Raw genomic sequence first — 14,087 nt, 5'->3', positions numbered from 1 at the left:
AAGAGATTTTGCATGTCTGGTGCTGACAGAATTTAAACCTGGCATAAAAATGTCTTATATCTGAAGAATTTATTCAAGTTTCTGGGCGTAGAGGAAAAACCAGAATAGGATATATCTCTTTTCCCCAGAGGCAACTCCTCCGCAAAACTTTCCCACTTAAGACACTCTGGGAAAGGGCTGGAGCTCCTGTCTCTTCGCTTGACCTAACGCAGCCAGGATGAGCTGCTAGGTACTGTGGTCACATTTACTCTCGCTGTAGACAACTCCCGAACTGTTGCGACGAAAATGCTGGATCAGCAGCTCGCATGCAGAGACAGACACACAGTTCTTATCACACGCACACCATCAGGATATTAGCCCATATTTTCCCATGTAAGGACTGAAGCCTTACCCCTTTCTTTCTAACACTCCTTCTTCGCCGGCTTTTTCCTCCTCTCCTCTCTTGCCCTTTCCTCCCCTCCGTCCCCGACTCCATCGCCCCGCGCACCCCGCACCCCGCACTCAGACGCCGAACGCGGCAGGCGGTGTGGAGCCCCCGGCCGGCCTCGGGAACACGGGACCCACCGCTCCGGCCCCCGGGAGCTGAAACCGCTTCGCCCCACTCCCGGACGGGCTGGGGAAGCTGGGACCCACCCCCGTTCCGACCCCGCGGAGCCGGGACCACCGCCCCGCCCCGTAAGGGCTCGGGGCGGTGCCCCCTCCTCCCGTTCGCCGCTCGGCCCCTCGCCCCCGGCCCCGTCCGCGGCCCCGCAACTGCGCCGACCGCGGCGGGTCCCGCCCGGGGAGGCGGCGGCGGGGGAAGGGGGAGGAGAGGCGGCGGAGTGCGTTGCCTCCCGAGGAATCAAACGGGGGGAGAGAGGAACGTGCGGAGGAAGGGAGGGAAGGACAGACCGGGCTGGGGAGGGTCCCGGTCCCGGTCCCGGTCCCGCCCGTCTCAGAGCTCCCGCGTCGCCTCCGCGCCGGGACCGCGGGGAGAGTCGCTTGGGGCGGCCGCCACCCGCCGGCCCCGCGCCCATGTGCTCCCGGCAGCCGCGGCGGGCAGCCTCCACGCCCGGCGTGTCCGTAAGTAGCCCTTCGCTCCCTGGCACCGCGCCCGGCCCCATCCTGACACTCCCAGACCCCTCGGCGCTCCTGCTCCTTCCAGACTCCGGCCCTCCCGCACTCCCTGCACCCCCTTCCTTTCTCGAACCCCTGCCCTCTCTCATTCACTGTACGCTGCATCCCTTGCAGGACTCCTAATCCCCGTACCGTCAGAACCTTCTTCCCCTCCGCGACCCCTTCCCACCCTGCACAGCCATATCCCCTGCATCCCCGGACCCCATTCCCCCCCCCCCCCCCCCCCGGGTTGCTCTTCCCCGCTCCTACACCTAGCTCGGCCGCATCTCTTACCCGTTGCACCGGATCCTCCAGACTCCCTTCCCTTCCCGGATCCCCAGCCCTCTCATCCTCTTGTCTTCCCGCATTCTTCCCCTCCCGGGCCCCTGTCCTTCCCATATCTCCCTGCCACCCCGGACCGCTCTCCCTTTCCGCCCCGCTGTTTCCCGGCTCTCCGTCCTCCTCGTCCCCTGGATCCCCTACACTCCTGACACCTCTGCCTTTCCAGCCCTTCCCTGCCCGCATTCCCCTTTCTCTCTCGGACCCCCTTTCCTTCACAGTCTGCTCCTGGACCCCCTGTCCTCACAGGCTCTTCCCCTCCCGCATCCCCTTCCCCTCCTGGAGCCCCTGCACTTCAGCCCATCCCTCCCCACCCCACAGCCTGCTGCGCCCTCTCGCCCAGCAGCCTTCCCCTGGCATCACCCCGGCGAGTTTTGGTTCCAGACCGCCGCCTTCCCTCGGGGGAAGCCGTATCTCTCCGCCGCCCCCTCCTACTCCCGGAGGGGGGGGAGCGGGGTTTCGGGGCCGGAGGGGCAAGTACGCCTCCCGAGAGAGCTCCCGGGCTGTGAGCTGGCAGGCTGCGGGGAGGCAAAGCTGCTGCCTCGCTGGAGCCGGCGGGGGTCCTACCATGTTGTCCCCTATTTTCAGCCGTACCTCTTCCCCCGATTCAGGGAATGATCTCCCCTAAGTGCCGTGACCCACTTTGGCTTAGACTTTTGGTGCCACGCCAAGACACAGACAGATCCTTCTCTAGATGATGCATCTGGAGGAATGGCGGCCCCCCATGCCTTTCTTCGAAGTTTTTATCCCCAGGGCTTTGGCGTTTTTCAGGTTGAAAGGTATTTCTGAGGATGGGCTATGGGTAGATAGGTGTACTCTTCCTTAGTGGCAGTATAGGCCTTTTTAATATTATAGAGGACACTTCTTTCTTAGTGTTTTAAAAGTAAATAAAACTTTCATGTGGTGCACATGGTTAATTTTGCTTCCAGACTTTCTCTGTGTTCCCTTCTTGTGCTGAAGTCGTATTCATTTTGTTGCCTGTTCATGAATTGGATTCACTGATTAGTGTCTAATCATGCTTAGAAGAAGAAGCCCCTGTAAATAGCTATCAGAATTAATTTGGCAGCAACCATGAGAAATGATCATAAATTTACAAATGCAGTTGGAATAATGATCCAACATGAATTTAACAGGAAATACACCCCTGATATCTGGGAACAGCGTGTGGGTTTCTATGACAGTCAAATGCACTTGGTCACACTGGTCCTGAGCTTAGAGGCTGGGAGTTGTCTGAGAAGGGTACAGAGGGATTTGAGCTGGGAAGAGGTGAAGAGGTGGGCTGAATGCAAGCAGTAATATTAAGAGAGACCTCTGTGTTTTAATCATGTGCTGCTTGAGGTTGTGTAGTGGTGAATCCAAAGGATATGGCAATGTCTTCACTTACCAGAAGCCCACCCAAAGTTTGGGTTCCTGGCACTTCTGGACATCAAGTGATAAAAGGCTCCTTTTGCACAGGGATGCCAAACAACTTGGAGTGCTGGAAAAAATGTCTCGTAACACTTCTTTTGGGGTGTGTTAATGGGTTTTACCACTGTCACAAGAGTCTGATCTGGAACTACCTTAGGCACTCTGAGTGGTTTTGCACTGAAGCTATGGGGCCAGGTACACATGAATGTACATGTGAATATACATGCATATGTGAAGTACATTCTCCAGGCATTGCAGGAGGAATTTCTGGCTAGCCAAGGATAAACAAGACCTCATCTTTTTTTCTATCGGCACTGGAAAAATCATGATGCACAGTGGGGAAACATGAGTAGGCAAGTACACAGGGAGCCCCTGAAGGTGGCCGCAGAGTGTTCGAGGATGTGCACAGCAGCCTGTGTCAGCTGGGCTGCCTACCACAACTGTCACACTGACCATGGCAGCTGGTACCACTGAGAATGATTGTAGGGTCTCCTTGCAAGGATGGGACAGAAAAGTGACGTCTTATTCAAAAGTCCTGTAGGAAGGAAAAACACTCTAGCAAACAAATACTTTTTCCTAATGTCAGTATTACTAAACTTGTATTTTCTCCCTTTTTTTTGTGTGTTTTGTTATTTAATTAGGGATCTTCGACTTCATGATGGGAGGAAATATCCCCCCGGTTGTTACGATCCGAGCTTCACCCTGTGTGAGGATTTGTCAAGGCTGAGAGACTCTGGATTATCCACAAACATCCTCTAAAATACACGGTTACTTTTGTGTCTTTCCGTCGTGAGGGGTCTTGGAGCAGATACAAAGATGGCCTCAAGCCTCACCTGTGCCGGTGTCATCTGGGCCTTCCTCTCCTTCCTCTGTGCCGCTGCCTCCTGTGTTGGTTTCTTCATGCCCTACTGGCTCTTAGGGTCTCAGCTGGAGAAGTCAGTTTCCTTCGGCACTTTCCGGAGGTGTTCCTACCCGGTGCGGGACGAGAGCCGCCAGATGACCGTGATGGTGGAGCAGTGTGGCCGCTATGCCTCCTTCCAGGCCATCCCGAGTGCTGAGTGGAGGATCTGCACGGTGGTGACGGGCCTGGGCTGCGGGCTGCTTCTCTTGGTGGCCCTGACAGCGCTCATGGGCTGCTGCGTTTCTGAGTTGATCTCCAGAACCGTGGGCAGGGTGGCAGGAGGCATCCAGTTCCTGGGGGGTAAGTGTGCATGCAGGGAGGGGACAGGGGTGTCCAGGCTACTAGTTTGTATGTGTGGAGACTCCCCCGGTGCTTTGGGATGAGGAGAATGAAACTTTCTGAATCAAACTTTCTGCTGGCAAGGGAAACCACTTGGCTCTCTCGACTGACTGAGCTGGTTATCTGGATGCCCGAATGTGGCCCAATGATACAGTGGCCTGTGGTCACTCTCTTGTGCTCAAGTCCCTATCTGGTCCTTGTGTGACCTTTGAGAGTTGTGTGGCAAGTCAACTTCTGTGGGCCAGCACAGTGGTTTTGTGGGCTGTAGTTTCCAGCAGAGCTTAGCTGGGATAGAGGTACCTGGAGAAGCCTGGGGGCTACAGATCCCCATGGAGTATTGTGGTTTGGCAGAGGAGAGGCTGTGTTATGTGGGAACAAGCTCTCTTTCTCCTTCCTACCCCCATTACTGGCAAAGCTCCCTCCACCTCTGCTTTCTGCACCTGTGTGTATCTGGCAACAAGCTTGTGGCCCATGTTTGAAGTGTGGATTGTTTATCCATGGTGGAGGTGACCCACCATCTCCTGGGAGGGGCTGGCTGACCCACGCTACCCGCTGATGGTGTCATAGGTTTGTTGACTCCATGGGCTAGACAGTGTGTGGGAGAATTATCTCCCCTCCTTTTTCTGGCTTGTAATTGCATGGTATCTTTATAAATGTGGAGGATTTGAAGAATAAGAGACAATAAACAGGATCTTCAAGCATGTTTGTGTAGGGCAGTTTTCCCAGTAAATCATCACTCTCTTGTCATCAGTGACATGCAGCTCAGTGGCACTCAGTTTTGCCTGCTGCAGGTGCTCCACTGCTCACATGCAACTTACCCCCATAAGGTAAAGTGTTTTCCTGAGCTTTGGGTGCTGAGGCAGAACATTTTGGTATCTTGCCGTGTCTAGTCCCAGCTAGGTGCCCTGGCTCGTGCCCTGGAGGAGTGGGCTGCAGTGGAACCCTCACCTCTTTCCCCTCCAAAAGAAACTTGCCCTGCAAGGCAATCTGGATACATCCTGCGTCTGCAGCTCTAAAGAAGCACAAGACAAAAACTCCACTACTTGTCCAGTTTGGTGTGGACAGCTGGTGCAGGGAGAGGGCCCTGTGCCAAGCCTCCAGCCAGGCGATGCCAGCGTAACTCCCTCCTGGCTGCCAGGAGCCCTGCCTCCAACTTTTTGAGTAGTTTCTGCACTTTAGAGCAAGCTGACCCCGTCACTTCAGCCTTCCCTTAGCTTTGTGACCCCCCGGCATTCCTGTGTTTAATCTGGCTGACAATTTGAAAGTGCAGCAGCTGCTGGAGAGTTAACTCTGTTGGGAGCTGCGGCTTCTTGAAGCCTGCTCCATTATACAGTTCCAGCCAGGCAGCCGGGGGTGGAGGAAATTTTCAGTTCAGTGACAATCTGCAAGCCCACTTGGTCTGACTATTTTCACTTAGAGCCGTCACAGGCTTTAACCATCGTCTCTTTCCAACTGCTGTCTCGGCTCATCTGGTTTTAATTTGCGTTTGGCCCCTTTCTTGTGACTGTGCTCTCCTGTGTGCCTGTGGAGCGGGGCTGGCAGGAGAGCTCACAGCTGTTGGCTTACAGCCACCCCAGCAAACACAGCAGCTCCAGTGGTGGGGCCTGTGGGAGGAACCCTGTTACCCCATGAGAGTGGTGTGGGCTCAAGGTGTGCACCCTTCTTCGAGACAGGATGGTGGCTTCTATGCCAGGAGCTGAGAGGTCCCTTCAGAACACACTATGGCCACCCCCTGGAGCTTATCCAAGCTGACAAGGCGGCATCCCATCCTGCCTGGAAGTGCTTGTCCTCAGTATGTGTCAATTCAGAGACATATGAATTTGTGATATGAAATGGAAATTGCCAAGAAGTTTGCTTACAGTTCAGAAATTAGTTACACAGCATGTCTAATTTTCCCCTCTACTGGCTTAGAAGGTTGTTCTCGCATTTCCAGCACTGCTGAAAGTGTGTAAGAAATGACCAAAGTGAGAACCCATCATTTCTTAATCTGCTTAAAACCTAACTGTGGGGACATGAGGTAGAGGCCGGGTGGTGAAAGCTAATAATTTGGACAAACTGAAGGGGCATATTAGGGTGAAAGTCAGGTTCTTACATCCTTCATCAGATCCTTAGCTGCTATAAATCAGTAAAGGTTAATTGTTTAAGTGACATGACTATATTCACTCAGATGTCTAATTTAGGCACTATAATTATTATGTTGTTTTATATCAAGATAGCCCTGAGCTGTTCACCTTACTTACAAACAGGGAATGCCAGCTCTTTGTTCCCTGTATTGCAGTTGTGTGTTTAGCTGTATACCACGATGTGCACTTTGAATGTGCACTCAGTGGCGGTACAGTGATTGTCATTTTAATTGGCCTCCACTTAGAGATCTAATAAAATAAAACCCTCACAAATACTATTTTTAATTGGGGAAAAGAACTCCCACATATCTTTATGTAAAGAAAAAAACTGTGGAAATAAGCAGCCACTGAGTGATGCTATTAATTTGTCCTCTGTGTTAGGACAAGGAGGTGGCTAGATGGTTTCACTTTCTTTTCATCTGAGTTGTCTGCAACAATACTGTGCTGTGGCTCCTGCTCCAGTCATGAAGGATGACTGGGCATAAACCGTGTTTCTCTTGAAGTTAGAAACCAGCATAAAGACAGGCTCCGTGTAGCTAGCTTATGGCTTTAGTGGTGTTTTTTTAATTTAGGATCCAAGTAATTTTCTCAATACGTTTTAAAAACATGGACTTGAGGAGGGTGTAAGCCAATGGACGACGGGATATTATGGGAGGCCCAAGAGTGGGTGAGATGTACAAGCCACTGGAGCTACGGCGAGCCAAAGCACTCCATCATCATGGCTAGGCTTTGCGAATGAAGATTTGGGAAGGGCTCCACCCACATTTTACAAGCATGCTGGTGGCTAAAAAGGCCAATGCGAGATAGACAAGACTGGTTGCAAAAGGCACAGCAGAAAGACTGTTTGGATGGTATCGGCAAGACACAATTCTTTCTGTGTTGTCTTTTCTCTTCCTGCATGCGTTCTCAAAGGAAGCAGCAGCGTTATGGATCAGGGTTGGGTCTGTGGCTTCCAGTGCACCTTATCACCCACCACTTCGTTCCTCGCCTGTCGCTACAGGGCTTTACAAATGTGGGTATAACCTTCAGGCCTGCGCAATGGATTTTTTTAGGTGAGACACAGCATGTGCAGAACTGGACCTACACTTTAATCCTAAGGTTCATCTGCCAGGGCCGAGCGAGCTTGGATGGTGGCAGCGAGGTCTTCAGGACGTAGGTTTAATCAGAGTATCCTTCTCTTAGATGGATGGCCTTACAGGGCTAAATGAGCTCCATCTGCCCAGTTTTGGAATTAGAGTTGTCCTTCTCCTAGGATGACTGCCAGAAGGCTAGTGAGCCAAAGCACTAAGGTTGCTGAAACTAACTTACTGCAACGTTAGAAACATTTTTACTTCTGTGAAGAGATGGCAGAGAGGTTTGCTTACCAGAGGTGGTAGGAAAACAGACTGATCCTTTTTTTCTAGCAGTGTGAAGGAGGAATAACTCCAAGTAGGTCAGTGGAATAACACCTGTAAAAAAATAGTGTGCCTTGTGCTACCTAAACAGTGCCAAGGTTTTATGGCTGGGATTTCCCCAACTTGCATGTGGCAGTGAATTCATGGAAGTGAATTATTCATGAGTGCTTATACCATAAATCTGCTCTTCTCATAAAAATTGAATGGCAGAACCTGCAAGAAATTGTGGATCCACGCAGAGTCAGAAGGGCTCTTTGGATATTGCTTGATCTTACATGCTTAGTCTGCATTTGCTATTTCAAGATGATCCTGGCTACAGAGCATACATGTATTTTAAGATGACTGTGGGATGATACATGTTGAGTTTCTGTTCCTACTAGAAGGATTGCATCATAGACTTTTCCTCTCATTTGCAATTATGGGAACTGCTTCCTTTCCATGTAAATGATCATGTGGCAGCTCTGTAGCCATTACAGCAATTGCTTACATGAAAAACAATGCTTTTAGCTTTTTCTGAGGCAATTTGGTAGTGGGCAACAAGAAGTAGCCAATCCCCCAAGGCCAGCCTTTTCTGCAGTGGCTGTCAGTGGTCTGCAGTCCACAGCCAGCAAACTGCTGCTGTGGTGTCTCAGAACATGCTTTCAGGACATCTCTGTTGGATTGCTTCGAAGAGCTGACAACTGAGGTGAAAGTTATGCTGTCTGTAACCTCTTGAGGGCACAGTCATGTAGATGGATACAGTCTTCACCGATAACAGCAAGTGCAGTGTTTCCAGCTGGTTTCCTTTGTATATTTGGAAGACTGAGGCATATTTAATGTAGCTAGAACAGATTGTGAGGATGTATCTTTGACCATAAGTATTGAGAACATGACAGCAGGAAGTGAAGTTTAACAAATCTATGGCAAATTGGAGTCTGTAATTATTGATCTTCCTTTCATTGTGCCATGGCAAGTCCATTCCACTTAAATGGAGAAACTAGAAATTTACAGATAGCCAGCTCAGATATGACATACTCATTTGGTGAATAGTTTCAAACTCTGAATGCAGAGCAATGATTTTAAGAACATAATGAACTTAAAGGTTAGCCAATTTTATGGGAGACAGTGGATCAAAAGACACAAGTATTGCAAGGATGGTCCATTTAAAGAGCATTACACTGGCAAGGTGAAGATTTTAATTAAAATGGTCAGCATACAGAAATAAAATCTTCACTAGCTCAGAACTCCCTTTGGCTACATGGGACAGCTAAACCAAGCTCAAAGTGTGGATCCAAGGGAATAGAGCATGACACAACCTGCTGGCGTAGGCACTTCTCTGAACCTGACACTATGGCCCTGATTCTGAGTGTCATGTGAGAAATGAACCTTCTCCCTAATTATGGGGTAACCATGTTGTTTGTATTGTCATTTTTACTACTCATTGATTGCACTTTAGCAAAGTATGAGTTTTGCTATTCCCTTCAGTAAATGAGCGAAGTTTTCAGCAGTGTCTACTCTTCCTCTCCTCATTTCTCTGTTTTGTTTCCCTTGTGTCTCATGAGAGTGCTGAAACTCCTGAAACTATGGTCCTTGAATTGCTGGTTGGAAAATCTGGAGAGCTTTTGAAATACGGCATGATGAAAGGAGCATTTGGTTATTTGAGAAAAAGGGGACATAGATCCTACCAGCATCTGATTTTGTGTCTGAAAAAAAAAAAAAAAGTGGCCTTATGGAAAAAGCTCTCAGCAATACATGAAATTGCTGGAGAATCCTTCTCCAAGTGTTCTGTGCCAATAGAGACCATAATAGTTTCCACTACCCATAGGGTGCTCAGAACAAGTGTTTGCTGGGTGCAGAGAGCAGAAAAATAAGATGAGGAGAATGTTGAGTGTGGGGTGATGGCTCTCTGTTGTCTGTGATGAAATCTTAGAGAAAGCCTTTGTGATTTTGGGCTGAAGATTTTAAAGAGACAGATCCAAAGGAGATCTGTAATTTCTTTGCATATTAATAGCTCAATCTGACTTTGCAGATGAGACCGTACTAAAATGTAGGGGACAAAGAATGAAAGACCATTAGGTCATAGCATTGTGGGTTCATGTAGAGAAGCTATGCCTCAAGGGATTTGCTTGGAGAAACAGTTAGAGAAGTAAGAGGAGGCTCTTGGGAGAGATGGCATCACTGAACCTAAGTTGTGTTTCAAGAAATGTGGCTGGCAGTCAAAGACAGTCCGTCATCAAGGGGAACAAAGACAGTCTTGCTTCTGAAAGCAGCTAAGAAAAATCATTTGGGCCTTTGGTGAGAGTAGTTGCAGTTGACTACAGGAACTAGAAGCTCCTGGGAAAGATTTTTGTGCAGCTGGAGGCACTGACCAGTAACCATTATTTTATCTGACAGCTGAAGTGTGGCTTTCTGCTTTCTGCCTGGAAGACTAAGATCAGCATAATTTTCTGCCTATAGGGAGAAAATGTAACTGAGTAGAGCCTTACTGGGAACAGGGAAGATCTGAGATGGTCAAGAGACTTCCAGGAAGAAAACAGTTACCCCAGACTCTTTTGTAGTTCTCCCAAGCAATTTCATCCTTTTGTCCCACCTGTACATATTCTTCCCAGCTCTTCCTCCAATTTGTACCTGAAAAAAACCAGATGTTAAAAAAATGCAAAACCAGTTTTTTAGTTCTTTAATCCTCTTTAGCCTAAAAATAGTTTTTGAAAGGCTAACTTTTGGGGAGAGGCAAAGGAGGGGCATCTGCTTCTGTCCAACACCCAGCCCTCTTCTTCATCTGCAAGTTAGCTGTGCAGGGCTGTTTTGTCACATCTTCCTGCCACTGGATGCAAAACTTCAGTGACTTTGCTATGCTCCTGTAGACATGTCACAGGGCAAACCTCATCCTAGACAAAGACAAACTGAAGGATAGGCAGTAGTCCAGCTTATGTGTACACATATAAAGACATTGCAAGGGAGGCATATGAAAGGAACAGAAGCCTCACTGAGGTAACAGAAGAGCAAACGGCACTGTTAAATGTTGCTAGTGAGTGATTGCATGTCATGTCATAGACTCATTGATTCAGAAATAAAAAAGTCAGCAGAGAACACTGTGACTATTTAGTCTGAGGTCTGCTGTAGCAAAGGTCATAGGACAGCTTTCATATGATTTTGGTTTGAACCAGAGTGTATCTCTGAGAAAAAACTTCTAGTCTGAAGTTAATTTAAGTTTGAGAAAAGCAGTATCTCCATAAGCTGTTCCAGTGGTGAATTGCTCCGATTGCTTTTCTTTGAGATCATTAATGCAAATGTTAAAAATGTAGGAGTAGGAATATATCATTGTAAAAATTATATTTTCTCAAGGATTTTTTTTTTAAGTTGCATTTAGGTTGCTTTTAATCCATTTAAGCTGTGCTTTGTTGTGGTTTCTTTACCAGAAGAACTTGTATAGAAGCTGCTTTCACACCAGTGTTTCACACTAGTTCTCTTTCCAATTTCCTATAGGCATCCACCAGAAGATTTAAATGCAGTGTATAGTTTTGCAGCTTTGTCCTTTTTCAACTTGACTTTGACTTGTTAAACTACTTCCTGTGACTGCTTGGGCCTATGCTCAGTTTCTGCTTCTGTATTCAGATAGAAGTTAAAATATAAGACAAAATCAGGACTGAAGCCTAACTGATGTCGCTCTTAGTTTATAAAGGACATTACTTAGATTCCTACTCTCTTAATTAGATGTAGCCTGTGTGACTTGAATCTTTCCTCAATGCATGGGCCACCAAGTCTGACTGGTAGGGAATCCAAGCTGAAAAAAGTAAAGAAAAGGTGCAGACTTACATTCTGTATATTCTTAAGAGAGGATCCTGTTTCCCATGGTTGTCTTCACCTTGCTCAAAGAAGTTCCCATTGCAGCCTTGCTAAAGACTGCTGCCCTGACAGATCTAACAGCATAGCTGTTTGTGAGATTTTCCTTAAAGAGTCCTGCTGAAGGAGACCTGGTTAGCAAAGTTTGCTATTTAAGCTAACACCAACCATTATGACGAAACAGGTTAGCAAGGAAGAATCAGCATTAAGTGTTACTGATCCTAAAGTACTGAATCAGAAGCTCTGAGGAGGCCATCCCTTCCAGCGAGGTCACAAGTGGTGCAGAGCAAGCAGGGAGTTGTAATGCTGCTGGAACAGAGGAGATATAACTTGAAGAAGACAAGTAATGTGGAGAGTAGCCTTCATACTTAGCTGTCTTTGTTTTTTAGTTTCTATTTCCAGCCATTTCAGATATCTTAACTCTTCTGGTGTTTCAAAATCTTCCTAAAAAAAGCATCAGGACTCTTATGGCCTGCAAATTTTTGTATGTCCTTTGTAGTCAATGACACTTAGTAAAAATTACATCAGTATTTCTATTCTAGAGATAGGATTATTGAGTTGTGACTTTAGTCTCAAGTGGGTGTGGTTCTGAGGATGACTTTCTTCTGTAAGAGCTACCCCAGTGAATTAACTTGTTTATACTGAATTGTGTTTTGAAATACATATTCTTTTAAAAATTATATTTAATTCTAATATAAATTTTGACTAAATACAGAGGAAAAAAAATCCCCATGCAGAGTTTCAGCCTGGAGCAAATTCTACAAGTAAGATTTTAGGTGCTTTGGAAGTACATTTAAAATGGAAATGCTGCTGTATTTGAATAAAAAAAGATGATACTGCTAAAATATTGAGAAGAATCTTTTTACTTGTCTTGTTGTCCTATTGATGTTGAATATAAAAGGGATGTTTTGAATATTGCTGCAACTGTGTTGCGTTTAAGCAGAATTTTGCATTAAGGACAGGATTTTTGATCTAAGAAGTCCTGGAGTGCTGTTTTATTTATCTGTAGAATGAAGTTCAGTTTTCTTGCTTTTTTCCCTTATCCTTTCTTTTATTAGAAAGAAACAATGATGCTCAGCACTTCTGTGGGGCTTTTCATTTCAAAAGGCTTTGCTTGCATAACGTAATGAAACTTAAGAAAACGTGAAGCAGGGGAGCAAATAAACTATTTTGCTGATGTTGAGTTAGAGTAAATTCAGAGTTACTTCACTTCAGATCCTCTACATTTGTTTTGATTAGAGCAGAATCTGGGTTGGAGTTAGCAATTTTGTTTCTGCACTGAAAGATCTGGCTTGTTTTGCTTCCTGAGCTGCATGAGATATTTGAATATCTCTGGGAACTTCATTTAGGCATCAAAATGTTTCAGTATTTTCCAATGCGGGTGAAATCATGTGCCTTACGGACAGGACAAAATTGTTCCCAGTGGTGTATTTTCCAGGATTTTGTCCAGTCTGGTGTTAAATGTTGATGTAATTTGTTGTGTTGAGATTTTTTTCTCATTTCTCTTAGGAAATTTGGCTTACTATGCATTGCACATGGATTTTTTTTCACAGTGTTCAAGCTACATTTTCCTTTCCTTGATCATATCCTTTTACTTCTCCAATACACATTTTTACCTTCTAAGGATTTTTACTTTGGCTTTATGAAGTACAATAAGTGAGTTTTCAAAGCCCTTCATGAATTCAGTGAAGTCAGCCATAGAACTTGAGAGTGACCAACATATTGTTTCCATGCAGTGAGCATTGGGAAGGAGAGTGGTGTAATTAACAAACACAGGAATTATTTGTACAACCAAAACTCCAACCACAGCTGCTTGCCTTGTGGTGGCCATCACGTTGGCTGGCTTCCTGCTCCCGGATTTCCTTTGGCTCTGTGGAATACCTTTCTTGACTTCACTAATGTTAAGCTTTTTATATTGCATAAGCGTGAGCTCCTAAGTGGCATTCAGACCATATGGAGATATGGCCTTAAGTCACAGAGTACCAAGAAAGGACATCCTCTCCTTGCTTTTGGGATGACTCTGTCACCATAAGACATCATAGGTCAGAGAGGCAATATTGTGTTTGACAGATCCCTTCTAGTAGCTTTCCTGTATCTTCTCAGGCATGAAAAATTGGGCATGGTCAATGCACCCTGACAATGCTGCTGCTAAGGCTGATTCACCAGGCATGATTAGATCTCATTTACGTTGTTTGTTCCACTGTCAGTCCCCTGATGTCACAGGTGTATCTGAGAACAGGGGCAGACTTTTTTTTCCCTGCAGACTGGCTTTTCCTTAGAGCCTGACCTGTTGAAATCAACAGCAGTATTCCTCTGTGGAACTTGGGGGAAGACAGGATCTGGAGCTTAGTGCTATTGCTACGCATTGTGTCTAGATGGATTTGGAGGAAGTTGTTGCTGTGTAGCAGTGCAGAGACCTTCATGAATTGCTAGATTCTACCTAATTTCCCAGGTATGGGATATGAATTGCATCAGGAGTAGCACCTCAGAACAAAACTCTTGAGAGGATTGCTGTACCATGAGCCGGGTCCATGTTTGCCTGCATAAGCCTGATAAACCCCAATTTTTCACTAGGACTGACCACTTTGGATTGATTTGCAGGTACAATTCCTTACTGGGCTAACAGACTTTTATGCAAGCTTAACAGTAGTTTATAGGAATATACAG

At 46.7% G+C, this 14,087-nt stretch overlaps 1 protein-coding gene across 1 annotated transcript in view; it reads left to right on the top strand.

Moving 5' to 3' along the window:
- The first annotated feature begins 709 nt into the window (after nucleotides 1–709).
- LHFPL6 (LHFPL tetraspan subfamily member 6) overlaps nucleotides 710–14,087 on the top strand; it is a 140,448-nt gene continuing 127,070 nt past the window's right edge. The window contains exons 1-2 of the mRNA XM_051780526.1: nucleotides 710–1,062; nucleotides 3,483–4,042. Coding sequence (XP_051636486.1) covers nucleotides 3,658–4,042 — 385 coding nt within the window. The 5' untranslated portion in view covers nucleotides 710–1,062; nucleotides 3,483–3,657. The remainder of the gene's footprint in view (nucleotides 1,063–3,482; nucleotides 4,043–14,087) is intronic.

The sequence above is a fragment of the Manacus candei genome, unplaced genomic scaffold, assembly GCF_025592945.1.
Source record: "Manacus candei isolate 608988 ecotype Guabito, Panama unplaced genomic scaffold, ASM2559294v1 h1tg000014l, whole genome shotgun sequence".
Lineage (NCBI taxonomy): Eukaryota > Metazoa > Chordata > Aves > Passeriformes > Pipridae > Manacus > Manacus candei.
Note: the sequence above shows the minus strand (reverse complement) of the source record. Positions and strands in the feature narration are given on the sequence as shown.